The 25,704-nt window shown below is 52.9% G+C and overlaps 1 protein-coding gene across 1 annotated transcript in view; it reads left to right on the top strand.

Moving 5' to 3' along the window:
- LOC119955922 (membrane-associated guanylate kinase, WW and PDZ domain-containing protein 1-like) overlaps positions 1-25,704 on the top strand; it is a 150,633-nt gene that overhangs the window by 88,368 nt on the left and 36,561 nt on the right. Inside the window, exons 8-11 of the mRNA XM_038782579.1 lie at positions 4,750-5,043; positions 6,541-6,714; positions 9,335-9,416; positions 25,456-25,492. Coding sequence (XP_038638507.1) covers positions 4,750-5,043; positions 6,541-6,714; positions 9,335-9,416; positions 25,456-25,492 — 587 coding nt within the window. The remainder of the gene's footprint in view (positions 1-4,749; positions 5,044-6,540; positions 6,715-9,334; positions 9,417-25,455; positions 25,493-25,704) is intronic.

Below are 25,704 nucleotides of genomic sequence, written 5' to 3'. Positions count from 1 at the left end.
TTGCCAGGTGGGCCTCCCGCCCCCATTGCCAGGTGAGTCTCCCTCCCCCATTGCCAGGTGGGCCTCCATCCCCCATTGCCAGGTGGGCCTCCATCCCCCATTGCCAGGTGGGCCTCCCTCCCCCATTGCCAGGTGGCTCTCCCTCCCCCATTGCCAGGTGGGGATCTCCCCCCCCCCCCCCCCCCATTGCCAGGTGGGTCTCCGCCCCCCCCTCCCTCCCCCATTGCCAGGTGGGTCTCCCTCCCCCAGGCCAGGTGGGCCTCCCCCATTGCCAGTGGGTCGCCCTCCCCCATTGCCAGATGCTCTCCCTCCCCATTGCCAGGTCCTCTCCCTCCCCCATTGCCAGATGCCCCCCCCCCCCCAACATTGCCAGGTGGCTCCCCCATTGCCAGGTGGCTCTCCCTCCCCCATTGCCAGGTGGCTCTCCCTCCCCCATTGCCGAGTGGGTCTCCCCCCCCCCCCCCCCCCCCCCCTCCCCCATTGCCAGGCGGCTCTCCCACATTGCCAGGAGGGCCTCCCTCCCCCATTGCCAGGTGGCTCTCCCTCCCCCATTGCCAGGTGGCTCTCCCTCCCCCATTGCCAGGTGGCTCTCCCTCCCCCATTGCCAGGTGGCTCTCCCTCCCCATTGCCAGGTGGCTCCCCCCCCATTGCCAGTGGGCTTCCCTCCCCCATTGCCAGGTGGGCCTCCCTCCCTCATTACCAGGTGGGCCTCCCTCCCCCATTGCCAGATGGGCCTCCCTCCCCCATTGCCAGATGGGCCTCCCTCCCCCATTGCCAGATGGGCCTCCCTCCCCCATTGCCAGGTGGGCCTCCCTCCCACATTGCCAGGTGGGCCTCCCTCCCCCATTGCCAGGTGGGCCTCCCCGCCCCCCCCCCCCCCCATTGCCAGGTGGGCCTCCCTCCACCATTGCCAGGTGAATCTCCCTCCCCATTGCCAGGTGGCTCTCCCTCCCCCATTGCCAGCTGGCTCCCCCCCCCTCCCACCCACCCCCATTGCCAGGTGGGCCTCCCTCCCCCATTGCCAGGTGGGCCTCCCTCCCCCATTGCCAGGTGGGCCTCCCTCCCCCATTGCCAGGTGGGCCTCCCTCCCCCATTGCCAGGTGGTCTCCCCCCCCCCCCCCATTGCCACGTGGGGATCTCTCCCCCCCCCCCCCCCATTGCCAGGTGAGTCTCCGTCTCCCCCCTCCTTCCCCCATTGCCAGGTGGATCTCCCTCCCCCATTGCCAGGTGGGCCTCCCTCCCCCATTGCCAGGTGGGCCTCCCCCCCCCCCCCACCCCATTGCCAGGTGGGTCTCCCTCCCCCATTGCCAGGTGGGTCTCCCCCCCCCCCCTCCCTCCCCCATTGCCAGGTGGGTCTCCCTCCCCCATTGCCAGGTGGGCCTCCCCCATTGCCAGGTGGGTCTCCCTCCCCCATTGCCAGATGGCTCTCCCTCCCCCATTGCCAGGTGCCTCTCCCTCCCCATTGCCAGATGCCCCCCCCCCCCCCAACATTGCCAGGTGGCTCCCCCATTGCCAAGTGGCTCTCCCTCCCCCATTGCCGAGTGGGTCCCCCCCCCCCCCCCCCCCCCCCCGCCTCCCCCATTGCCAGGCGGCTCTCCCACATTGCCAGGAGGGCCTCCCTCCCCCATTGCCCGGTGGCTCTCCCTCCCCCATTGCCAGGTGGCTCTCCCTCCCCCATTGCCAGGTGGCTCTTCCTCCCCCATTGCCAGGTGGCTCTTCCTCCCCCATTGCCAGGTGGCTCTCCCTCCCCCATTGCCAGGTAGGCCTCCCTCCCCATTGCAAGGTGGGCCTCCCTCCCTCATTACCAGGTGGGCCTCCCTCCCCCATTGCCAGATGGGCCTCCCTCCCCCATTGCCAGGTGGGCCTCCCTCCCACATTGCCAGGTGGGCCTCCCTCCCCCATTGCCAGGTGGGCCTCCCCGCCCCCCCCCCCCCATTGCCAGGTGGGCCTCCCTCCACCATTGCCAGGTGAATCTCCCTCCCCATTGCCAGGTGGCTTTCCCTCCCCCATTGCCAGCTGGCTCCCCCCCCCCCCCCTCCCACCCACCCCCATTGCCAGGTGGGCCTCCTCCCCCATTGCCAGGTGGGCCTCCCTCCCCCATTGCCAGGTGGGCCTCCCTCCCCCATTGCCAGGTGGGCCTCCCTCCCCCATTGCCAGGTGGTCTCCCCCCCCCCCCCCCATTGCCACGTGGGATCTCTTCCCCCCCCCCCCCCCCCCCCCCCCCCCCCCCCCATTGCCAGGTGAGTCTCCCGTCTCCCCCCTCCTTCCCCCATTTCCAGGTGGGTCTCCCTCCCCCATTGCCAGGTGGATCTCCCTCCCCCATTGCCAGGTGGGCCTCCCTCCCCCCATTGCCAGGTGGGCCTCCCCCCCCCCCCCCCCCCCCCCCCCCCCCCCCCCCCACCCCACATTGCCAGGTGGGGTCTCCCTCCCCCATTGCCAGGTGGGTCTCCCTCCCCCATTGCCAGGTGGGCCTCCCTCCCCCATTGCCAGGTGGGCCTCCCTCCCCCCCCCCCCTCCCCCTCCCCCATTGCCAGGTGGGCCTCCCTCCCCCCATTGCCAGGTTGGTCTCCCTCCCCCATTGCCAGGTTGGTCTCCCTCCCCCATTGCCAGGTTGGTCTCCCTCCCCCATTGCCAGGTGGGCCTCCCTCCCCCCCCCCCCCCTCCCCCCTCCCCCATTGCCAGGTGGGCCTCCCTCCCCCCATTGCCAGGTTGGTCTCCCTCCCCCATTGCCAGGTGGGTCTCCCTCCCCCATTGCCAGGTTGGTCTCCCTCCCCCATTGCCAGGTGGGTCTCCCTCCCCCATTGCCAGGTGGGTCTCCCCCATTGCCAGGTGGGCCTCCCTCATTGCCAGGTGCCCCCCCCCCCCCCCCCCCGCCCCCCCCATGTGCAAACTCCACATGGATAGTGACCCGGGGCCAGGATCGAATCCGGGTCCTCAGCGCCGTGAGGCAGCAGTGCTAACCACTGTACATCTGAGCTGACAATTTGCCTTCCTAACTGCTCTCTGTACCTGCGTGCTGGCTTTCAATGACTGGTGTACCAGGATACTCAGGCCCCTTTGTACATTAACATTCCCCAATCTATCACCATTTAAATAACACTCCGCCATTCTGATTCGCCATCCACATTTATCCACGTTCTGCTGCATCGGCCGTGTATTTGCCCACTTAGTCAACTTGTTCAAATCACCTTGAAGCCACTTATCCTCCACACAACTCACTTTCCCACCAAGTTTTGAGTGGTCAGCAAACTTGGAAATGTTACATTGATGCGTATTGTGAAGGGCAGCACGGTAGCATGGTGGTTAGCATAAATGCTTCACAGCTCCAGGGTCCCAGGTTCGATTTCCGGCTGGGTCACTGTCTGTGCGGAGTCTGCACGTCCTCCCCGTGTGGGCGTGGGTTTCCTCCGGGTGCTCCGGTTTCCCCCCACAGTCCAAAGATGTGCGGGTTAGGTGGATTGGCCATGCTAAATTGCCCGTAGTGTCCTAAAACGTAAGGTTAAGGGGAGGGGTTGTTGGGTTACGGGTATAGGGTGGATACATGGGTTTGAGTAGGGTGATCATTTGCTCGGCACAACATCGAGGGCCGAAGGGCCTGTTCTGTGCTGTACTGTTCTATGTTCTATCTGGGACCCGAGCACTGATCCCTGCGGGACCACACGATTCACCACATGCCAATTCGAAAAGGTCAATTTTATTCCCACAATTTCCTGTCTGCTAACCAATTCTCAATCTATGTCAATATATTACTCCCAATAACATGCGCTTTACGTTTGCACGGTAAACTCTTATGTGGGACTTTATCAAAATATTTCTAAAAGTCCAAATACCACATCCACTTGTTGTCCCACATCCTGTTTTTTAAAATAAATTTAGAGTACCCAATTCTTTTTTCCAATTCAGGGGCGATTTAGTGCGGCTAATTCATCTACCCTGCACATCTTTTGGGATTGTGGGGTGAGATCCACGCAGACATGGGGAGAATGTGCAAGCTCCACATGGGCAGTGTCCCGGGGCCAGGATCGATCCCGGGTCCTCGGTGTGCCGTAAGGCAGCAGTGCTAACCACTGTGCCACCGGGCCGCTTCTTCGTTACATCCTCCTAAAATTCCAGCAGGTTTGTCAAACATGATTTCCCTTCAATAAATCCATGTTGACCTTGTCAAAACCCGTTGATATTTTCTAAGTGCCCTTTTATCTCACTCTTTATAATAGATCTGGAATTTCTCCCTACAATTGAGAGTAACCGGCCTGTAATTCCCTGTTTTCTCCATCTCGTCTTTTTTTAAACAGCAGGGTGACATTTTCCACCCTCAAATCTGCCGGGACTGTTCCAGAATGTACAGAATTTTGGATGGCACGCTAACGCATCCCCTATTGCCATGTCCTTGGCACCCTGGCATGTAGATAATCAGACCGTGGGGATTTATCTGCCTTCAGTTGCATCATTTTCTCCAGCGTTATTTTTTACTCATACTAATTTCCTTCAATTCCTCGCTCTCATCCTAGATTTCTTAGCATTTTGGGGGAGTTATTTGACTCTCTATAAAAGGGGTCTGTGATGAGGAGGGGGAGACTCTGTATAAAAGGGGTCTCTGATGGGTAGACTATCTCTATGCAGGGAGTGTATGTGAGTGTAACTCGCTCTGTGGAATGTGCTGGTTGAGGTTGAGCGGTACCTGGGGGAGTGAGCTGGGTGTTATTAGGGTGATATCAGCAAGATAACAGATTGCCTCTGTCTTGGCTGCAGTGGACATCCCGCTAACTGGCACACAACACTCGCCCAATTCCACAAAGAGTTTGGCAAACGGGTCAGCTCAGCCGCTAGCCGGGAACACGGACAGAGCAAGCGGACATCAGGATGGAGCGCCACCCTTTGCTGTCAGTGGTGTACAGCAGGACCGAGAGGCCCCCTGCAGTGAGGGACAAGAGAAGGCTGAAGGCGGTCAGACGCAGGTGGACGTACGCCCCCAGTGGCAGGACGAGGGATCTGGAGTCCTCGCAGTTGCCTCAGAGAATGCATTCAGAAACGAGACATCCCCGGGTAAGATGGCAGACACTGGCATCACTGGGTAAGGGACCACAGGATTAGTTTTTGAGTTGGTACAGGGCTGTGGGTTTGGTTCGTCTATGGATTCTGCCTGTCGCTCTCAAAGGTTCTCAAATAATTCAGCTCTCCCCCCTTTGAGGGCTCTACCTGTACCATGTGTACCGGTGTCCCCTCCTGCCTTCCCTGCCAGCCCAGGAAGGTATCACATTGAATGTGGATGCTGCCTCTGCTCACCGCTCTCACACCGGTATCGTACCCCATCTCTCCATTGTGAACCCTACCTGAGCCAGCGCAGGCCAGGGTAGAGATCCCTGCACACACCAGGACTAGATCTGTGAAAATGAAATGAAAATCACTTATTATCACGAGTAGGCTTCAATGAAGTTACTGTGAAAAGCCCCTGGTCGCCACATTCCGGCGCCTGTCCGGGGAGGCTGGTATGGGAATCGAACCGTGCTGCTGGCCTGCTTGGTCTGCTTTAAAAGCCAGCGGTTTAGCCTGTTGAGCTAAACCAGCCTGTCCCAATTGTCGGTGCACGGGGGGGAGGGGAGAGGTCATGGGCTGAGCTGACGAAGGCTGGTGTGAGCTCAGTCTTGTGATCCTGTGAGCATTGGAGCAGGACACGCTGTGGCCATTACCATGTAGATGAGGGAACCCTCACACACTGCGGACCTGGGAATCAGACTGCGAAGGGGCCAGGTAGACACCCATACTGGCTCCAAGCAGGAACCTCACTGCAGGGATGAGAAGGAGGTTTGGACGAGCGTGGACAGCGCTGCGCAAAGACTCGAGATTTAAACGTAAGGCTTTGAACCGGCATTCTGCCAGAGTTGGGAATTAGTGAGTCTTCAGTGAGGATCCACTAATTTCAAACTGGAAGGAGGTGAAGGGAGTCTGATTTAATTTACCATTTCTGCAGAGGCTCGGTGTACCACCTCTGAGTGATAACTGAGTGTTAATGCTGCGTGTGTGGTTTGTACAGAGAATCTGTGTACCCCCGGTGTGGCAGGGTTTATTAACAGTGTGTCAAAGTGTATATATATAATATATATATATGAGACTCACTGTACCCCCAGGGTGCAGTGTTTATTAACACTGTGTGTGTGTGTTTTGCCCCAGGGTGGATAGGGTTTATTAACACTGTGTGCGTCTGTGTGTGTGCGTCTGTGTGTGTGCGTGTGTGTGTGTGTGTGTGTGTGTTTTGTTGCCCCAGGGTGTATAGGGTTTATTAACACTGTGTGTATGCTTGTGTGTGCGTCTGTGTGTGTGTGTGCGTCTGTGTGTGTGCGTCTGTGTGTGTGCGTCTGTGTGTGTGCGTGTGTGTGTGTGTTTTGTTGCCCCAGGGTGTATAGGGTTTATTAACACTGTGTGTATGCTTGTGTGTGCGTCTGTGTGTGTGTGTGCGTCTGTGTGTGCATGTGTGTGTGTGTGTTTTGTTTCCCCAGGGTGTATAGGGTTTATTAACACTGTGTGTGTGATCTCCTCACTCAGCCAGTGCCTTCATACCTCTGAAGGGCAGTCACCCAGGCAACAGCAGCCTCCCAGCGCGTCATGAGGCCTCTCAGGTGGTAGATCGCAGGCCGATGCCCGATGGACGATCTCAACCAGTCAAGGACAAAGGTGGCAGCAGCTGGAGATCACAGTTCAGCACTCGGGAATGTAACGGTGCGTGAGACCCAGCCCCTGACAGAGCGCTGACCCTGTGACCTTGAGACCCAGTGCATGGGACCTGGCATTAATAATTCAAACAACCTGTCAAGGTTGGACTGGAATGTACTGGAAAATATGCTTCACTTCAGCTGTCATGACCTCTGCGTTATTCCTCCCCACCCACCCACAACTATCCCCCGTACTCCCTGGAGTCCGCTTCAGGAGGGTACGTCAGTTTTGGGTTCAGTGCGGATTTCCCAGAACAGTGGCAGCCCTGAAAGAATCCTGAGAACAACTTCTCTCTGATTTCCTCGTGTCTCAAAGATTGGAGAGGGGGGGGGGGGGTCTGCTCAAGGGGGGTGTCAGATGATTGGAGGACTCGAGACAAACTATGTTCTCTAAATGGGGAGGTGGAATGGGGTGGTGGGGGTTCCGATGCGGATTGGGGGCTTGGGTGGGGGGGTGCGAGGAGTCCAGAACAAGGGGGCCGGATGTTAAAATTGAAGCCAGGCCGTTCCTCGGCAACATCGGGAAGCACTGATGGGAGTGGAAATCTAGAACTTTCTCCACCAGCAACAGACAAACAGGGACAGAAATATCGGGACGACTGAGCAGCATGATCTGTTCCATATATCACAGAATCCCTACAGTTCAGAAGCAGTCCATTCGGCCCATTGATTCTTCACTGACCCTCTGCAGGAGCACCCCACCTAGGCCCACTCCACCACCCTATACCCTCACCTAATCTTTTGAACACTAAGGGCAATTTATCATGGCCAATTAATCTAACCTGCACGTCTTTGGACTGCGGGAGGAAACTGGAGCACCCGGAGGAAACCCACGCAGAGATGGGAGAACGTGCAGACTCTGCACAGACAGTCACCCAAGGCTGGAATTGAACCTGAGTCTCTGGAGCTGTGAAGCAGCAGTGCTAACCACTGTGCCATCCTGCCGCACCATATAATGTGGAGACATTTGCACTTTGGGTAGCACAAGTGGATAGCACTGTGGCTTCACAGCGCCAGAGTCCCAGGTTCGATTCCCTGCTGGGTTACTGTCTGTGCGGAGTCTGCATGTTCTCCCCGTGTGTGCGTGGGTTTCCTCCGGGTGCTCCGGTTTCCTCCCACAGTTCAAAGACGTGCGGGTTAGGTGGATTGGCCATGAAAAATTGCCCTTAGTGTCCAAAAAGGGGAGGAGGGGTTACTGAGTTACGGGGATAGGGTGGAAGTGAGCGCTTAAGTGGGTCGGTGCAAACTCGATGGGCCGAATGGCCTCCTTCTGCACTGTATGTTCTATGTTCTAAATGGAGAAACATGTCTGAGACTCAGGATTAATCAGAACCCATGGCTCAGAAGTGATTATAAACAAGATCATTAAAAACAGTAGCAGGAATGGGCCATTGAGCCCCGAGCCTGCTCCACCATTCAACTGGCCTGTCTCACCCATCTCCAATATGGTCATGGACAGCTCTGAGTGAAGACATTTTCATCCCAATTCAAATTGGCTGCTCCTTATCCTGATGATGATTCAAGTGTTCTGGACTACCCACTGAGAAGGGACAGGGGGTGAATCTGTGGAAGCCTGTTTCCTCCATCTAGAGTAGGCCCCACACAAGATACAGCACAGGGTTAGATACAGAGTAAAGTTCCCTCCACACTGTCCCCATCAAACATTCCCAGGACAGGTACAACACGGGGTTAGATACAGAGTAAAGCTCCCTCTACACTGCCCCCATCAAACACTCCCAGGACAGGTACAGCACGGGGTTAGATACAGAGTAAAGCTGCCTCTACACTGTCCCCATCAAACACTCCCAGGGCAGGTACAGCATGGGGATAGATACAGAGTAAATCTCCCTCTACACTATCCCCATCAAACACTCCCAGGACAGGATTAGATACAGAGTAAAGCTGCCTCTACACTGTCCCCATCAAACACTCCCAGGACAGGTACAGCACGGGGTTAGATACAGAGTAAAGCTGCCTCTACACTGTCCCCATCAAACACTCCCAGGACAGGTACAGCACGGGGTTAGATACAGAGTAAAGCTCCCTCTACACTGCCCCCATCAAACACTCCCAGGACAGGTACAACACGGGGATAGATACAGAGTAAAGCTCCCTCTACACTGCCCCATCAAACACTCCCAGGACAGGTACAGCACAGGGTTAGATACAGAGTAAATCTCCCTCTACACTGTCCCCCATCAAACACTCCCAGGACAGGTACAACACGGGGTTAGATACAGAGTAAAGCTCCCGCTACACTGCCCCCATCAAACACTCCCAGGACAGATATAGCAAGGGGTTAGATACAGAGTAAAGCTCCCTCTACACTGTCCCATCAAACACTCCCAGGACAGGGATAGCACGGGGTTAGATACAGAGTAAAGCTCCCTCTACACTATCCCCATCAAACACTCCCAGGACAGGGTTAGATACAGAGTAAAGCTCCCTCTACACTGTCCCCATCAAACACTCCCAGGACAGGTAGAGCACAGGGTTAGATACACTCCCAGGACAGGGACAGAGTGAAGCTCCCTCTACACTGTGTGAGGTTGTGTTGTGGTTCTAACCCCAGTCAGTGAAGCTGGCCGGGTGACTGATTACTAATGCCTTACTGTGAATTCCAACAGGAACCTCTGGCAAATCCGATTCACGGGAGGGGGACCGAAGATCTCTGAGCCTCTCGGCATCACGGGACATTCCTGGAGTGAGGTAGGTGTCGTTCATGTTGTGCAAGTTCCTCAGATCACGAGGTGGATTTGTTCTGAATGAATGTTAGTCATAGGAGGATGGGTAACCGGAGGGACATCGATTGAAGAGAATCGTTAAGAGAGCCAGAGGGGGAGGTGGGAACGGATATTTGGTTACCTGGACTGCGATGCCCAAAGTGGGTTGGAAGCAGATTCAACAGGAACTTTCAAAAGGAGGGACCTTTGGATAAATACTGGATGGTGAAGGGCTTTGGGTCAGGAGGAGTGCGATTAATTAGGTTGCACTTTAGAAGAACAGCACAGGTGTGATTGGCCGAATGGACTCCTCTATACTAGTCACTTATCTAACTGCTCTTTGATCCAGTCTTGTTTTGGGGATATGGCAGTGCGTAAAACTGGATGCAGTTTCCACATGACAACAGGGACTGCAGTGTGAGTGAGTAATGTACAATGGCGTCTTCAGTGGCTGCAAAATGACTTGGAGCATTCTGACTTGGTGAAGTGTAGCTGACTGGGCCATCAATCCAGTCAGAGGCTCCGAATGTGTGGCCACTCTGGCCACATGAGCAACCAAGTGGTCAGAGTCCCAGCCATTGCCTGCCGGAGTGGAGACAGTCCCAACAGTGGAGATGGGAAATTGGTCAGAGTCCCAGCCATTGCCTGCCGGAGTGGAGACAGCCCCAACAGTGGAGATGGGAAATGGCTGTTGCACTGGCTGAAGGGAGAAATGCTTGCCTTGCGATGCTCAGTACTGAGTATTTACTTTTTTAAAAAAATTTAGTGGAACCAATTATTTTTTTCCAATTAAGGGGCAAGTTAGCTCGGCCAATCCACCTACCCTGCACATCTTTGGGTTGTGGAGGTGAGACCCACGTAGTTACGGGGAGAATGAAATGAATGAATATGCAAACTCCACACGGGGCAGGGATCAAACCCAGGTCCTCAGCGCCGTGAGGCAGCAGTGTGAACCACTGTGCTACTGTGCCGCCCAGTACTGAATATTTACAAAGGCCTGTGAGACACAAGTTGCTCCCAGTGAGGCCTCTGCTGTCAGGACCCCGGATTACTCCCAATTGGGTCTGTGCTGTCGGGGCCCCGGGTTACTCTCAGTGAGACCTCTGCTGTCGGGACCCCGAGTTACTCCCAATGAGGACTCTGCTGTCAGGGCCCCGGGTTACTCTCAGTGAGGCCTCTGCCGTCAGGGCCCCGGGTTACTCTCAGTGTGGCCTCTGCTGTCGGGCCCCGGGTTACTCCCAATTGGGTCTGTGCTGTCGGGGTCCCGGTTTACTCTCAGTGAGGCCTCTGCTGTCGGGGCCCCGAGTTACTCTCAGTGAGGTCTGTGCTGCCGGGGTCCCGGGTTACTCTCAGTGAGACCTCTGCTGTCGGGGCCCCGGGTTACTCTCAGTGAGACCTCTGCTGTCAGGGCCCCAGGGTTACTCTCAGTGAGGCCTCTGCTGTCAGGGTCCCGGGTTACTCCCAATTGGGTCTGTGCTGCCGGGGTCCCGGGTTACTCCCAGTGAGGCCTCTGCTGTCAGGGCCCCGGGTTACACTCAGTGAGGCCTCTGCTGTCGGGGCCCCGGGTTACTCTCAGTGAAGCCTCTGCTGTTGGGGCCCCGGGTTACTCTCAGTGAGGCCTCTGCTGTCAGGGCCCCGGGTTACTCTCAGTGATCCTCTGCTGTCGGGGCCCTGGGTTACTCTCAGTGAGGCCTCTGCTGTTAGGGCCCCGGGTTACTCCCAATTGTGTCTGTGCTGTTGGGGCCCCGGGTTACTCTCAGTGAGGCCTCTGCTGTCAGGACCCCGGGTTACTCTCAGTGAGGCCTCTGCTGTCGGGGCCCCGGGTTACTCTCAGTGAGGCCTCTGCTATTGGGACCCCGGGTTACTCCCAGTGAGGCCTCTGCTGTCAGGACCCCGAGTTACTCTCAGTGAGGCCTCTGCTGTCGGGGCCCCGGGTTACTCTCAGTGAGGCCTCTGCTGTCGGGACCCCGAGTTACTCTCAGTGAGGCCTCTGCTGTCGGGGCCCCGTTACTCTCAGTGAGGCCTCTGCTGTCGGGGCCCCGGGTTACTCTCAGTGAGGCCTCTGCTGTCAGGACCCCGAGTTACTCTCAGTGAGGCCTCTGCTGTCGGGACCCCGGGTTACTCTCAGTGAGGCCTCTGCTGTCAGGACCCCGGGTTACTCCCAGTGAGGCCTCTGCTGTCAGGGCCCCGGGTTACTCTCAGTGAGGCCTCTGCTGTCAGGGCCCCGGGTTACTCCCAAGTGGGTCTGTGCTGTCGGAACCCCAGGTTACTCTCAGTGAGGGATCCCGGGTTACTCTCAGTGAGGCCTCTGCTGTCGGGGCGCCGGGTTACTCCCAATTGGGTCTGTGCTGTCGGGGCCCCAGGTTACTCTCAGTGAGGCCTCTGCTGTCAGGGCCCCGGGTTACTCTCAGTGAGGCCTCTGCTGTCAGGGCCCCGGGTTACTCCCAGTGAGGTCTCTGATTTAGGGGCCCCGGGTTACTCCCAATTGGGTCTGTGCTGTCGGGGTCCCGGGTTACTCCCAATTATGTCTGTGCTGTTGGGGTCCCGGGTTACTCCCAATTGCGTCTGTGCTGTCGGTGTCCCGGGTTACTCCCAATTGCGTCTGTGCTGTCGGGACCCCGAGTTACTCCCAATTAGGTCTGTGCTGTCGGGACCCCGAGTTACTCTCAGTGAGGCCTCTGCTGTCGGGACCCCGAGTTACTCCCAATTAGGTCTAGAACATAGAACATAGAACAGTACAGCACAGAACAGGCCCTTCGGCCCTCGATGTTGTGCCGAGCAATGATCACCCTACTCAAACCCACGTATCCACCCTATACCCGTAACCCAACAACCCCCCCTTAACCTTACTTTTTAGGACACTACGGGCAATTTAGCATGGCCAATCCACCTAACCCGCACATCTTTGGACTGTGGGAGGAAACCGGAGCACCCGGAGGAAACCCACGCACACACGGGGAGGACGTGCAGACTCCGCACAGACAGTGACCCAGCCGGGAATCGAACCTGGGACCCTGGAGCTGTGAAGCATTTATGCTAACCACCATGCTACCGTGCTGCCACTCTGTGGCTGTGCTGTGAGCTGTAATTTTGTCGGAGTTTCAGATATATTGTATTATATTTCTTTGGTTGAGTAAGGGTTAAAAGCCTGGGTTAGTGTGTGACTGCTGCAGTGGTGTTTTTTTTAAAATCCTGGTTTGAAAGCTAGCTTGGCTTTTTGGGAGCCAGAAGTACAATTAAAGCATTGTAAAAGTTTGGGCTGATGCATTTTGTTTATATTAACAGGGTTTCCTGAGGAGTGGTCAATTAGAGACGCTGTTCAGTTTAGCAAGATGATGTAGACAATGGAAGGAGCCAGGGACTGAAGCAGTCAGGTGTTGAGCTTCGGTTTTAGTTTGTGACTGGAAGATAAGCTGAGAGGTTTTTCTGAAGAAATACAGTCAGAGATTCTGCATTGTTCTCACAGGGTTCAGGTCTACCTTTTCAAACAGTCTCTTGCTGCACCTTGTGTGGGGCCTAACTGTATTTAAAAGTGGATTGGGACTGAGATGATTTTATTGTTTGAGTTGCAGTAAAGATAGCAGTTAAGGGTTATTGGGTCATTGTATTGATTAGCATTGTTTAAGGGGTAATTGTAAGTTATTTTTCTTGCGTGACGTTAAAGATTTTAATACCGTGTTAGTAATAAAGTTTGTTTTAATATACCACATCCATATTTTGTGTGAAATCATTCCTGGACCGAAATTTCCTTTCCTCACACTCTTACAAAATTTAAATAAAATGCTCTGATTTCTATCCATTATCCTAGCCATTGTTGGGGTCTACTCTGGTAAGTAAGCGAGGGGCCCCAAGCTACTCCCAAGCAGGCCTGTGCTGTGTGGGTCCGAGTTACTCCCAGTGAGGCCTGTGCTGTGTGGGTCCGAGTTACTCCCAGTGAGGCCTGTGCTGTGTGGGGTCCGAGTGACTCCAATGAAGCCTTAGTTGTGTGGGCCCCAATTAACTCCTAACGAAGCCTGTGCTGTGTGGGCCCTGAGTTACTCACAGTGAGGTACGCTGTATGAATCCCGAGTTACTCCTATTGAGCCCTGTGTTCCGTGCATTCCGAGTTACTCGCAGTGGCATCTATGTTGTGAGTCCCGAGTTATTCCCAGTGAGGCCTGAGCTATATGGATCTCTAGTTACTTCCAGTGAAGCCTGAGCTGTGAGACCCGGGTTACTCCCAGTGAGGCCTGAGCTGTGTCAGCCCCGGGTTACTCCCAGTGAGGCCTGAGCTGTGTGAGCCGCGGGTTACCCCAGTGAGGCCTGAGATGTGTCAGACTTCCATTACTCCCAGGGAGGCCTGAGCTGTGTCAGACCCGGGTTACTCCCAGTGAGGCCTGAGCTGTGTCAGCCCCGGGTTACTCCCAGTGAGGCCTGAGCTGTCAGCCCTATGTTACTCCCAGTGAGGCATGAGCTGTGTCAGCCCCGGGTTACTCCCAGTGAGGCCTGAGCTGTGTGAGCCCCGGGTTACCCCAGTGAGGCCTGAGATGTGTCAGACTTCCATTACTCCCAGGGAGGCCTGAGCTGTGTCAGACCCGGGTTACTCCCAGTGAGGCCTGAGCTGTGTCAGCCCCGGGTTACTCCCAGTGAGGCCTGAGCTGTCAGCCCTATGTTACTCCCAGTGAGGCCTGAGCTGTGTGAGCCCCGGGTTACCCCGGTGAGGCCTGAGATGTGTCAGATTCCCGTTACTCCCAGTGAGGCCTGAGCTGTGTCAGCCCTGGGTTACTCCCAGTGAGGCCTGAGCTGTGTCAGCCCCGGGTTACTCCCAGTGAGGCCTGAGCTGTCAGCCCTATGTTACTCCCAGTGAGGCCTGAGCTGTGTGAGCCCCGGGTTACCCCGGTGAGGCCTGAGATGTGACAGACTCCCGTTACTCCCAGTGAGGCCTGAGCTGTGTCAGCCCCGGGTTACTCCCGGTGAGGCCTGAATTGTGTGAGCCCCGGGTTACTCCCAGTAAGGCCTGAGATGTGTCAGACTCCCGTTACTCCCAGTGAGGCCTGAGCTGTGTCAGCCCCGGGTTACTCCCAGTGAGGCCTGAGTTGTGTGAGCCCCGGGTTACTCCCAGTAAGGCCTGAGCTGTGTCAGCCCCGGGTCACTCCCAGTGAGGTCTGAGATATCTGAGCCCCGGGTTACTCCCAGTGAGGCCTGAGCTGTGTCAGCCCCATGTTACTCCCAGTGAGGCCTGAGCTGTGTCAGCCCCGGGTTACTCCCAGTAAGGCCTGAGCTGTGTCAGCCCCATGTTACTCCCAGTGAGGCCTGAGCTGTGTCAGCCCCGGGTTACTCCCAGTAAGGCCTGAGCTGTGCCAGCCCCATGTTACTCCCAGTGAGGCATGAGCTGTGTCAGCCCCATGGTACTCCCAGTGAGGCCTGAGCTGTGTCAGCCCCGGGTTACTCCCAGTAAGGCCTGAGCTGTGCCAGCCCCATGTTACTCCCAGTGAGGCATGAGCTGTGTCAGCCCCATGGTACTCCCAGTGAGGCCTGAGATAAGTGAGCCCCGGGTTACTCCCGGTGAGGCCTGAATTGTGTGAGCCCCGGGTTACTCCCAGTAAGGCCTGAGATGTGTCAGACTCCCGTTACTCCCAGTGAGGCCTGAGCTGTGTCAGCCCCGGGTTACTCCCAGTGAGGCCTGAGTTGTGTGAGCCCCGGGTTACTCCCAGTAAGGCCTGAGCTGTGTCAGCCCCGGGTCACTCCCAGTGAGGTCTGAGATATCTGAGCCCCGGGTTACTCCCAGTGAGGCCTGAGCTGTGTCAGCCCCATGTTACTCCCAGTGAGGCCTGAGCTGTGTCAGCCCCGGGTTACTCCCAGTAAGGCCTGAGCTGTGCCAGCCCCATGTTACTCCCAGTGAGGCCTGAGCTGTGTCAGCCCCGGGTTACTCCCAGTAAGGCCTGAGCTGTGCCAGCCCCATGTTACTCCCAGTGAGGCATGAGCTGTGTCAGCCCCATGGTACTCCCAGTGAGGCCTGAGCTGTGTCAGCCCCGGGTTACTCCCAGTAAGGCCTGAGCTGTGCCAGCCCCATGTTACTCCCAGTGAGGCATGAGCTGTGTCAGCCCCATGGTACTCCCAGTGAGGCCTGAGATAAGTGAGCCCCGGGTTACTCCCAGTGAGGCCTGAGCTGTGTCAGCCCCATGTTTCTCCCAGTGAGGCCTGAGCTGTGTCAGCCCCGGGTTACTCCCAGTGAGGCCTGAGCTGTGTCAGCCCCATGTTACTCCCAGTGAGGCCTGAGCTGTGTCAGCCCCATGTTACTCCCAGTGAGGCGTATACTGTGTGGGGTCTGAGTTACTCCCTGTGAGTCCCGTGCTGTGTGGGATTAGAGTTACTCGCAATGTGGCCTGTGAAATGTGGGGTCTGAATGTGGTCAGGGACAGGAGGGTGTGACTGCAACTGAGGCAGGTAAGGAGACCCAGAGGGCAGGAGTGTCAACCTTCATAGATTATCATAGAATTTACAATGCAGAAGAGGCCATTCGGCCCATCGAGTCTGCACCGGCTCTTGGAGAGAGCACCCTACCCAAGGTCAACACCTCCACCCTATCCCCATAACCCAGTAACCCCACCCAACACTAAGGGCAAATTTGGACACTTAAGGCAATTTATCATGGCCAATCCACCTAACAGTCATGATACACAAACATGCAGCTAATGAACACATCGAATAGGACATGCCCAATGAGCAGTCAGGACACTCAGGGGTGGTATCTCACTATAACAGGGATGAGGCACTCACACCCCGCTTCTTTCCACAGACCAACATCTACAGAGTGAGACAGGGCGTATCCTCAGCATCACACCCCAGCACGTGGCTTCGAGCAAGGCTGGTTCAGTTGGACTGTGTTACTACATTTAGATAGCAGAGAGTCAAACTCATTGAGAACTGTGCTAATAGTTCAATAAAACACATTGAACTCACTTCAAAGTCTGGAGCATCTTTTACTCAAAACTGCATCAAGTGGCAGCTTGTGCTATTCCAAATTATATAACACAACCAGCCTCTGCAATTGTCGAACAGGTTTGAGTATCTTTCAGCGTGTTTGGATGAGAGGTAGGAGCTGTACGGTGGATGAGCTGACTGAACCAAGGCACCATGCTACAGGAAGTCATTCAAGTGGGAGGAACACATAAGAATGTAGTGGCAGTCAGCGACAGTAGATTGAGGGGATTTGAGACTGTTCTCTGTTGCTAGGATCGAGAGTCCAGATGGTTGGCAGGGGGGGGGGGGGGGTTGGTGGCAGAGGATCCTGTTACCGTGCTCTGCATATTGGTACCAACGGCATAGCCAGAACAGGAAAGAGGTTCTGCGGAGTCGGTATGAGGAGCTCGGCACCAAATTAAACAACAGGACCTCCCAAGGTTATAATCTCTCGATTATTAACTGAGCCACCTGCAAGTTGGCAGCGGATACATAAAATGAAACGGATGAATACTCAAAGGCTGGTGCGGGTGAAGTGTGTTTCGGTTCGTGGGGCACTGGCATCTGTACTGGGGAATGCAGGGGCTGTACTGCTGGGGACGGCCTACATCTGAACCGTGCTGAGAGCAGTGTTTTTGTGAAGCGCTAACCAGGGAAGTAAAGAGGGCTTTAAACTAAATTGGTGGGGTGGTGGGGTCCGGAGAGCTTACAAAACAAAAGGAGGTGGCAGCATTGCAAGGCAGCTATTTAGGCATTAATACCCAGAGAGCGACAGGAAGGGGCAGAGTGTACAAACATTAAGGAAAAACAGCAGCATAAAAGCATGTAAAAAAGGCAGGTCATTAATCATGGGTGACTTTAATCTTCATGTGGATTGAGAAAATCAAATTGGCAGAGGTGGCCATGAGAACGAATTCATTAAGTGTATTTGGGACAGTTTCCTCAAACAAAATGTTGTGGATCCAACCAGGGTTAATTTGGATCTGGTAATGTGTACATGGAGTATAGAAATTGGGAAGTCATGGTGCAGCTGTACAGGACCTTAGTTAGGCCTCATTTGGAATGTTGTGTACAATTCTGATCGCCACACTACCAGAAGGATGTGGAGGCTTTAGAGAGGGTGCAGAAGAGATTTACCAGGATGTTGCCTGGTACAGAAGGCATTAGCTATGAGGAGAGGTTAGATAAACTCGGTCTGTTCTCACTGGAACGACGGAGGTTGAAAGGCGACCTGATAGATGTCTACAGGATTATGAGTGGCATGGACAGAGTGGATAGTCAGATGCTCTTTCCTAGGGGAGGAGAGTCAAGTACTAGGGGACATAGCTTTAAAGTGCACCGGGAAAAGTTTAGAACCGATGTGGGAGGCAATTTTTTTTACACAGAGGGTGGTAAATATGTGGAACACGCTGCCTGGGGAGGTGGTCATGATGTGGAGATGCCGGTGTTGGACTGGGGTGGGCACAGTAAGAAATCTTACAACACCAGGCTAAAGTCCAACAGGTTAGCTTTAGGAGCGCAGCTCCTTCTTCAGGTGAGTTGGTTGGAGTGGACTGGGAAAGCAGTTTAGCAGAACAGATGGTTGATCAGCAATGGCAGAGATTCCTGAATTTAAATCATGATGCACAACAAAAATATATCTCAGAGAGGAAGAAGGATTCTAGGTAGGTAGACCATGGTTAACCAAGAAAATTAAATTCAGCAAGAAGTCTTACAACACCAAGTTAAAGTCCAACGGGTTTCTTTGGAATCACTAGCTTTTGCAGCACAGCTCCTTCCTCAGGTGAATGAAGAGGTGGGTCCACAAACTCATATATAGACAGTCAATGATGCAAGATAATACTTTGAATGTGAGTCTTTGCAGGTAATTAAGTCCACAGGTCCAGACCAGCAACTGGAGAGAGGGATAATCAAGGTTAAAGAGGTGTGAATTGTCTCAAGCCAGGACAGTTGGTAGGATTTTGTAAGCCCAGGCCAGATGGTGGGGACTGAATGTAATGCGACATGAATCCAAGGTCCTGGTTGAGGCCGTACTCGTGTGCGGAACTTGGATATCAATTTCTGCTTGGCGATTCTGCATTGTCGCACATCCTGAAGGCCACCTCGGAGCACGCTTACACGAAGATCAGAGGTTGAATGCACCTTGACTGCTGAAGTGTTCCCTGACTGGAAGGAACATTCCTGCCTGGCGATTGTCGCATGATGTCCGTTCATCCGTTGTCGCAGCGTCTGCATGGTCTCGCCAATGTACCACACTTCGGGACATCCTTTCCTGCAGCGTATGAGATAGACAATGTTGGCCGAATCGCACGAGTATGTACCGCGTACCTGGTGGTTGGTGTTCTCATGTGTAATGGTGGTACCCATGTCGATGATCTGGCACGTCTTGCAGAGATTGCCATGGCAGGGTCGTGGAAGCCGTCGTCTGACCCTCGGATGGCGAATTTGATTTTCTCCATTTGGAGAGATTCTGAGAGGTCGGACAGCTAGTCTGCAGCTTTGGGTAGTACTGCTGACCGCCAGCCGAACAGGATTCTACGGCGGGCGATCAGGGAGGCAAGGGCATCAGCCCTCCTCCCATAAATAGATCTGGCTGGTCTGATACCCAAAGACCGCCTCTTTCGGGCATGGCTCCACCCTCTTCCCCACCACTTCGGACATTGTCTCAAAGAAGGCTGTCCAGTACCCATCAAGTCTGGGGCAAGACCAGAATATGCGGGTGTGGTTGGATGAGTCGATCTTGATGCAATGTGTAGATAGTCCAACCAGGGAAGGGGCAGTACTGGATCTGGCTTTGGGGAATGAGCCTGGACAAGTGGTTGAGGTTTCAGTAGGGGAACACTGTGGGAGAAGTGACCACAATTCCGTAAATTCTAGGGTACCTTTGCACAGGGATGAGGGTAACCCTCGCGGAAAGGTGCTAAACTGGGGAAAGACAAATTACGGTAACATTAGACAGGAATTGAAGAATTTGGATTGGGTTCGGCTGTTGGAAGGTAAATCAACATCAGTCTTTCAAGCGACAGTTTAGGGCAGCACGGTAGCGCAAGTGGATAGCACTGTGGCTTCACAGCGCCAGGGTCCCAGGTTCGATTCCCCGCGGGGTCACTGTCTGTGTAGAGTCTGCACGTTCTCCCCGTGTGTGCGTGGGTTTCCTCCGGGTGCTCCAGTTTCCTCCCACAGTCCAAAGATGTGCAGGTTAGGTGGATTGGCCATGCTAAATTGCCCTTAGTGTCCAAAAAGGTTAGGAGGGGTTATTGGGTTATGGGGATAGGGTGGAAGTGAGGGCTTAAGTGGGTTGGTACAGACTTGATGGGCTGAATGACCTCCTTCTGCACTGTATGTTCTATGTTGACAATTGATTAGGATTCAGGAAAGTCACGTTCCTGAGAGAATGAAGATAAGTATGGGAAGTTTAGGGAGCCTTGGATAACAAGGGATATTGTGAACCTTGTCAAAAAGGAAAAGGAGACTTTTATACAGTTTAGAAGGGTGGGACAGTCAAAACCCTCAAGGAAGCATACGAAATGCTTGCCTTCATTGGACGGGGCATCGAGTATTAAAAACTGACAAGTCATGCTACAATTGCAAAGAACCTTGGTAAGGCCGTACTTGGAATATTGCACACAATTCTGGTTGCCACACTTCCAGAAGGATGTGGAGGCTTTGGAGAGGGTGCAGAGGAGGTTTACCACGATGTTGCCTGGTCTGGAGAGTGTTAGTTCTGGGGAGAGGCTAAGCTATGTGGAGAGGCTAAATAGATTTGAACTGTTTTCATTGGGGGGGGTGGGGTGACCTGATAGAGGTCAACAAGATTATGAAGGGCATGAGTGGATGGGCAGGCACTCTTTCCCAGGATGGAGCGGTCAGTCAGCAGGGGGCATAGGTTTAAGGTCCGTGGGACAAAGTTTAGAGGAGATGAGTAAGTCAATTTTTTTTACGCAGAGGGTGTGAGTGCCTGGAATGTGTTGCCAGGGGAGGTTGTGGAAGCAGATACATTAACGGCATTCAAAAGGCATCTTGACAAACACATGGATAGGATAGGTACAGAGGGATACAGCACTAGGAAGTGCTGAGGGTTTTAGAACATAGAACATAGAACGATACAGCGCAGTACAGGCCCTTCGGCCCACGATGTTGCACCGACATGGGAAGTCAAAAACTAAAGGCCATCTAACCTACACTATGCCATTATCATCCATATGCTTATCCAATAAACTTTTAAATGCCCTCAATGTTGGCGAGTTCACTACTGTTGCAGGTAGGGCATTCCACGGCCTCACCACTCTTTGTGTAAAAAGCTACCTCTGACCTCTGTCCTATATCTATTACCCCTCAATTTAAAGCTATGTCCCCTCGTGCTAGCCACCTCCATCCGCGGGAGAAGGCTCTCGCTGTCCACCCTATCTAACCCTCTGATCATTTTGTATGCCTCTATTAAGTCACCTCTTAACCTTCTTCTCTCTAACGAAAACAACCTCAAGTCCATCAGCCTTTCCTCATAAGATTTTCCCTCCATACCAGGCAACATCCTGGTAAATCTCCTCTGCACTCGTTCCAAAGCTTCCACGTCCTTCCTATAATGAGGCGACCAGAACTGTACGCAATACTCCAAATGCGGCCGTACCAGAGTTTTGTACAGCTGCAACATGACCTCATGGCTCCGGAACTCAATCCCTCTACCAATAAAGGCCAACACATCATAGGCCTTCTTCACAACCCTATCAACATGGGTGGCAACTTTCAGGGATCTATGTACATGGACACAGAGATCCACACTGCCAAGAATTTTACCATTAGCCAAATATTCCACATTCCTGTTATTCTTTCCAAAGTGAATCACCTCACACTTCTCTACATTAAACTCCATTTGCCACCTCTCAGCCCAGCTCTGCAGCTTATCTATGTCCCTCTGTAACCTGCAACATCCTTCCACACTGTCTACAACTCCACCGACTTTAATGTCGTCTGCAAATTTACTCACCCAACCTTCTGTGCCCTCCTCTAGGTCATTTATAAAAATGACAAACAGCAACGGCCCCAGAACAGATCCTTGTGGTACGCCACTCGTAACTGAACTCCATTCTGAACATTTGCCATCAACCACCACCCTCTGTCTTCTTTCAACTAGCCAATTTCTGATCCACATCTCTAAATCACCCTCAATCCCCAGCCTCCGTATTTTCTGCAATAGCCGACCATGGGGAACCTTATCAAACGCTTTACTGAAATCCATATACACCACATCAACTGCTCTACCCTCGTCTACCTGTTCAGTCACCTTCTCAAAGAACTCGATAAGGTTTGTGAGGCATGACCTACCCTTCACAAAACCATGCTGACTATCCCTAATCATATTATTCCTATCTAGATGATTATAAATCGTATCTTTTATAATCCTCTCCAAGACTTTACCCACCACAGACGTTAGGCTCACCGGCCTATAGTTACCGGGGTTATCTCTACTCCCCTTCTTGAACAAAGGGACCACATTTGCTATCCTCCAGTCCTCTGGCACTATTCCTGTAGCCAATGATGACATAAAAATCAAAGCCAAAGGCTCAGCAATCTCTTCCCTGGCTTCCCAGAGAATCCTAGGATAAATCCCATCAGGCCCCGGGGACTTATCTATTTTCACCTTGTCCAGAATTGCCAACACTTCTTCCCTACGCACCTCAATGCCATCTATTCTAATAGCCTGGGTCTCAGCATTCTCCTCCACAACATTATCTTTTTCCTGAGTGAATACTGACAAAAAGTATTAATTTAGTATCTTGCTTATCTCCTCAGCCTCCACACACAACTTCCCACCACTGTCCTTGACTGGCCCTACTCTTACCCTAGTCATTCTTTTATTCCTGACATACCTATAGAAAGCTTTTGGTTTTTCCTTGATCCTACCTGCCAAAGACTTTTCATGTCCCCTCCTTGCTCGTCTTAGCTCTCTCTTTAGATCCTTCCTCGCTTCCTTGTAACTATCAAGCGCCCCAACTGAAACTTCACGCCTCATCTTCACATAGGCCTCCTTCTTCCTCTTAACAAGAGATTCCACTTCTTTGGTAAACCACGGTTCCCTCGCTCTACCCCTTCCTCCCTGCCTGACTGGTACATACTTATCAAGAACACGCAATAGCTGTTCCTTGAACAAGCTCCACATATCCAGTGTGCCCAACCCTTGCAGCCTACTTCTCCAACCTACACATCCTAAGTCATGTCTAATGGCATCATAATTGCCCTTCCCCCAGCTATAACTCTTGCCCTGCGGGGTATACTTATCCCTTTCCATCACTAACGTAAAGGTCACCGAATTGTGGTCACTGTTTCCAAAGTGCTCACCTACCTCCAGATCTAACACCTGGCCTGGTTCATTACCCAAAACCAAATCCAATGTGGCCTCGCCTCTTGTTGGCCTGTCAACATATTGTGTCAGGAAACCTTTGGCAAAGTTGGTATCATGACCGGTACAGGCTTAGAGGACCAAAGGGCCTGTTCCTGTGCTGTACTGTTATTTGTTCTTTGTTATTCCTTAAATGCTGGATAAGTCCCAGAGGATTGGAAAACTGCCAATATAACACCATTACTCAAAAAGGGAGGCAGACAAAAAAAACCAGGTAACTTTAGGCCAGTTAGCTTAACTTCTGTCATTGGGAAAATGTTAGCGTTCATTACAATGTAATAGAGGAGCGTTTAGAAATAATCAAGCAGAGTTAGCATGGCTTCATGGAAGGGGAAGTCGAGCCTGACATCTTTATTAGAATTCTTTTGAGGTGGTAACGAGCAGGATAGATAAAGGGGAACCAGTAGATGTAATGTACTTGGATTTCCAAAATGCGTTCGATAAGGTACCACACAAAATACAACTTAATAAGATTAGAGCCCATGATTTTGGGTGTAATATAATAACACGGATAGAGGATTGGCTAACTGATAGAAGTGCTCACCCCAGTCCAACGCCGGCATCTCCACATCATAACTGATAGAAGACAGAGTTGAGGTAAGAAGGGCATTTGCAGGATAACAACTTGTAACTCGTGGAGTACCACAGGGATCAGTGCTGGGGCCACAATTATTTACTGTACATATTAATGACTTGGATGAGGGAAGTGAATGTACTATTACCAAGTTTGCGAATGACATAAAAATAGGTGGGAAGGCAAGTTGTGAGGGTAACACAGAGTCTACAGAGGGTTATAGCCAGGTTAGGTGAGTGAGCAAAAACTTGGCAGATGGAATATAATGTAGGAAAATGTGAAGTTATGCACTTTGGTAGGAAGAATAAAGGAGCTGAATATTATTCAAATGGAGAAAGACTGCAGTAAGCTGCAGCACAGAGGGATTTGGGAGTCCTCTTGGATAAGTCACACAAAGCCAGCCTGCAACTTCAGCAGGTAATTGGAAAGGCAAATGGAATGTTGGTCTTATTTCAAAGAGAATGGAATATAAAAATAGGGAAGTCTTGCTAAAACTATACAAGGCACCTGTTAGACGACACCTGGAATATTGTGAACAGTTTTGATCCCCTTATGTGAGGAAAGATGTACTGGCATTGGAAGCAGCCCAAAGAAGGTTCACTAGGTTGATCCCGGAGGGATTTTCTTATGAGGAGCGGTTGAGTCGGTTGAACCTGTATTCATTGTTCAGAAGACTGAGAGGCGATGTTATGGAGAGATATCGGATTCTCAGGAGGCTTGAGAGGGTAAATGCTGAGTGATTTTTTTTCTCTTGTGGGCGAGTCTAGGACCAGAGGCTATTGAGTACAAGAGTCAGCAGGTCATGGTACAGTTGTATAGGACTTTGGTTCGGCCACATTTGGAATACTGCGTGCAGTTCTGGTCGCCACATTAACAGAAGGATGTGGATGCTTTGGAGAGGGAGCAGAGGAGGTTCAGCAGGATGTTGCCTGGTATGGAGGGGGCTAGCTATGAAGAAAGGTTGAGTAGATTAGGATTGTTTTCATTGGAAAGACGGAGGTTGAGGGGGGACCTGATTGAGGTCTACAAAATTATGAGAGGTATGGAGAGCTTTTTCCAAGAGTGGGGGTGTCAGTTACAAGGGGTCACGATTTCAAGGTGAGAGGGGGAAAGTTTAAGGGAGATGTGCGTGGAAAGTTTTTTACGCAGAGGGTGGTGGGTGCCTGGAACGCTTTACCAACGGAGGTGGTAGAGGCGGGCACGATAGCATCATTTAAGAGGCATCTAGACGGGTATATGAATGGAACAGAGGGAAGTAGACCTTGGAAAATAGGAGACAGGTTTAGATAAAGGATCTGGATCGGCGCAGGCTGGGAGGCCCGAAGGGCCTGTTCCTGTGCTGTAATTTTCTTTGTCCTTTGTTCTAATGGGGCCTCCCATTTGAGACAGGGATGAAGAGGAATTTCTTCTGTCAGAGGGTAGTGAACCTGTGGAATTCTTTACCACAGAGAGCGGTAGAAGATGGGTCATTAAATATGTTCAAGGCATATGCATGAGTGGGTTCTTTCCGGTGGTGGAGGACAAATGTGAACGGTGCCAAGCATACCTACATGTTCTGGTCTTGCACCAGACTGACCGGGTACTGGACCGCCTTTTTTGAGGCCATGTCCTGAATTGTGGGGGGTGAGGATGCAGCTGTGCCTACAGGTGACGGTCTTTGGGGTTTCGCAACAGCCAAAACTATTCAGAGGGAGAGGGGCACCTAGCCTATGTCCTCCTGATCGTCCGTCGGAGACTCCTGCTCGGCTGAAGTTCGGCTGCGTCACCCATGGCATATATTTTTTACGCTCATATTGTAAAGGTCGCTATGTTATTGTTTAATGTTCCCTGCAATGTAACTAGCAAATGTAACCCAATAAAAACTTTTTTAAAAAAGGCTGAGAGAGCCGGATTTTTAATTACTGAGGAAATCGAGGCTTATGGGGACAGGGCAGGAAAAGTGGAATCGCGGAGTGGATTCGATGGGCCGTATGGCCGACTTTTGCTCCTATGTCTTGAGCCAATGTGGCCAGGGTAAGGAGGGGCCGGGGACTGGGAGGACACCATATGATGCACAGTCATTAACAGATGCAACTTTAACTCCAATAATTGTTTATTTCCTCCCCCTCACAGCTCGAGACTGAAGCTGAGTAGCTATCAACCTGATCAGGTAAGAACTTTCTCCACCTAAGACAAAGCCAGGGTGAGGAGAGGGGAGGTGATGGAGGTGGATAGTGTGAGGAGAGAACAAGGGAGGAATGTAAATTGTGAAGAGGACATAAGGAGGTTACGAAAAGAATAAGGATTGGTTCATTGAGTGGGGAAAAACTCTGACAAATGGAGTATAATATAATTGTCAATTCTGGCAGAACAAAAAAGAAG

The sequence above is a fragment of the Scyliorhinus canicula genome, chromosome 21 (assembly GCF_902713615.1).
Source record: "Scyliorhinus canicula chromosome 21, sScyCan1.1, whole genome shotgun sequence".
Lineage (NCBI taxonomy): Eukaryota > Metazoa > Chordata > Chondrichthyes > Carcharhiniformes > Scyliorhinidae > Scyliorhinus > Scyliorhinus canicula.
This window is presented reverse-complemented; position numbering and strand designations above follow the sequence as displayed.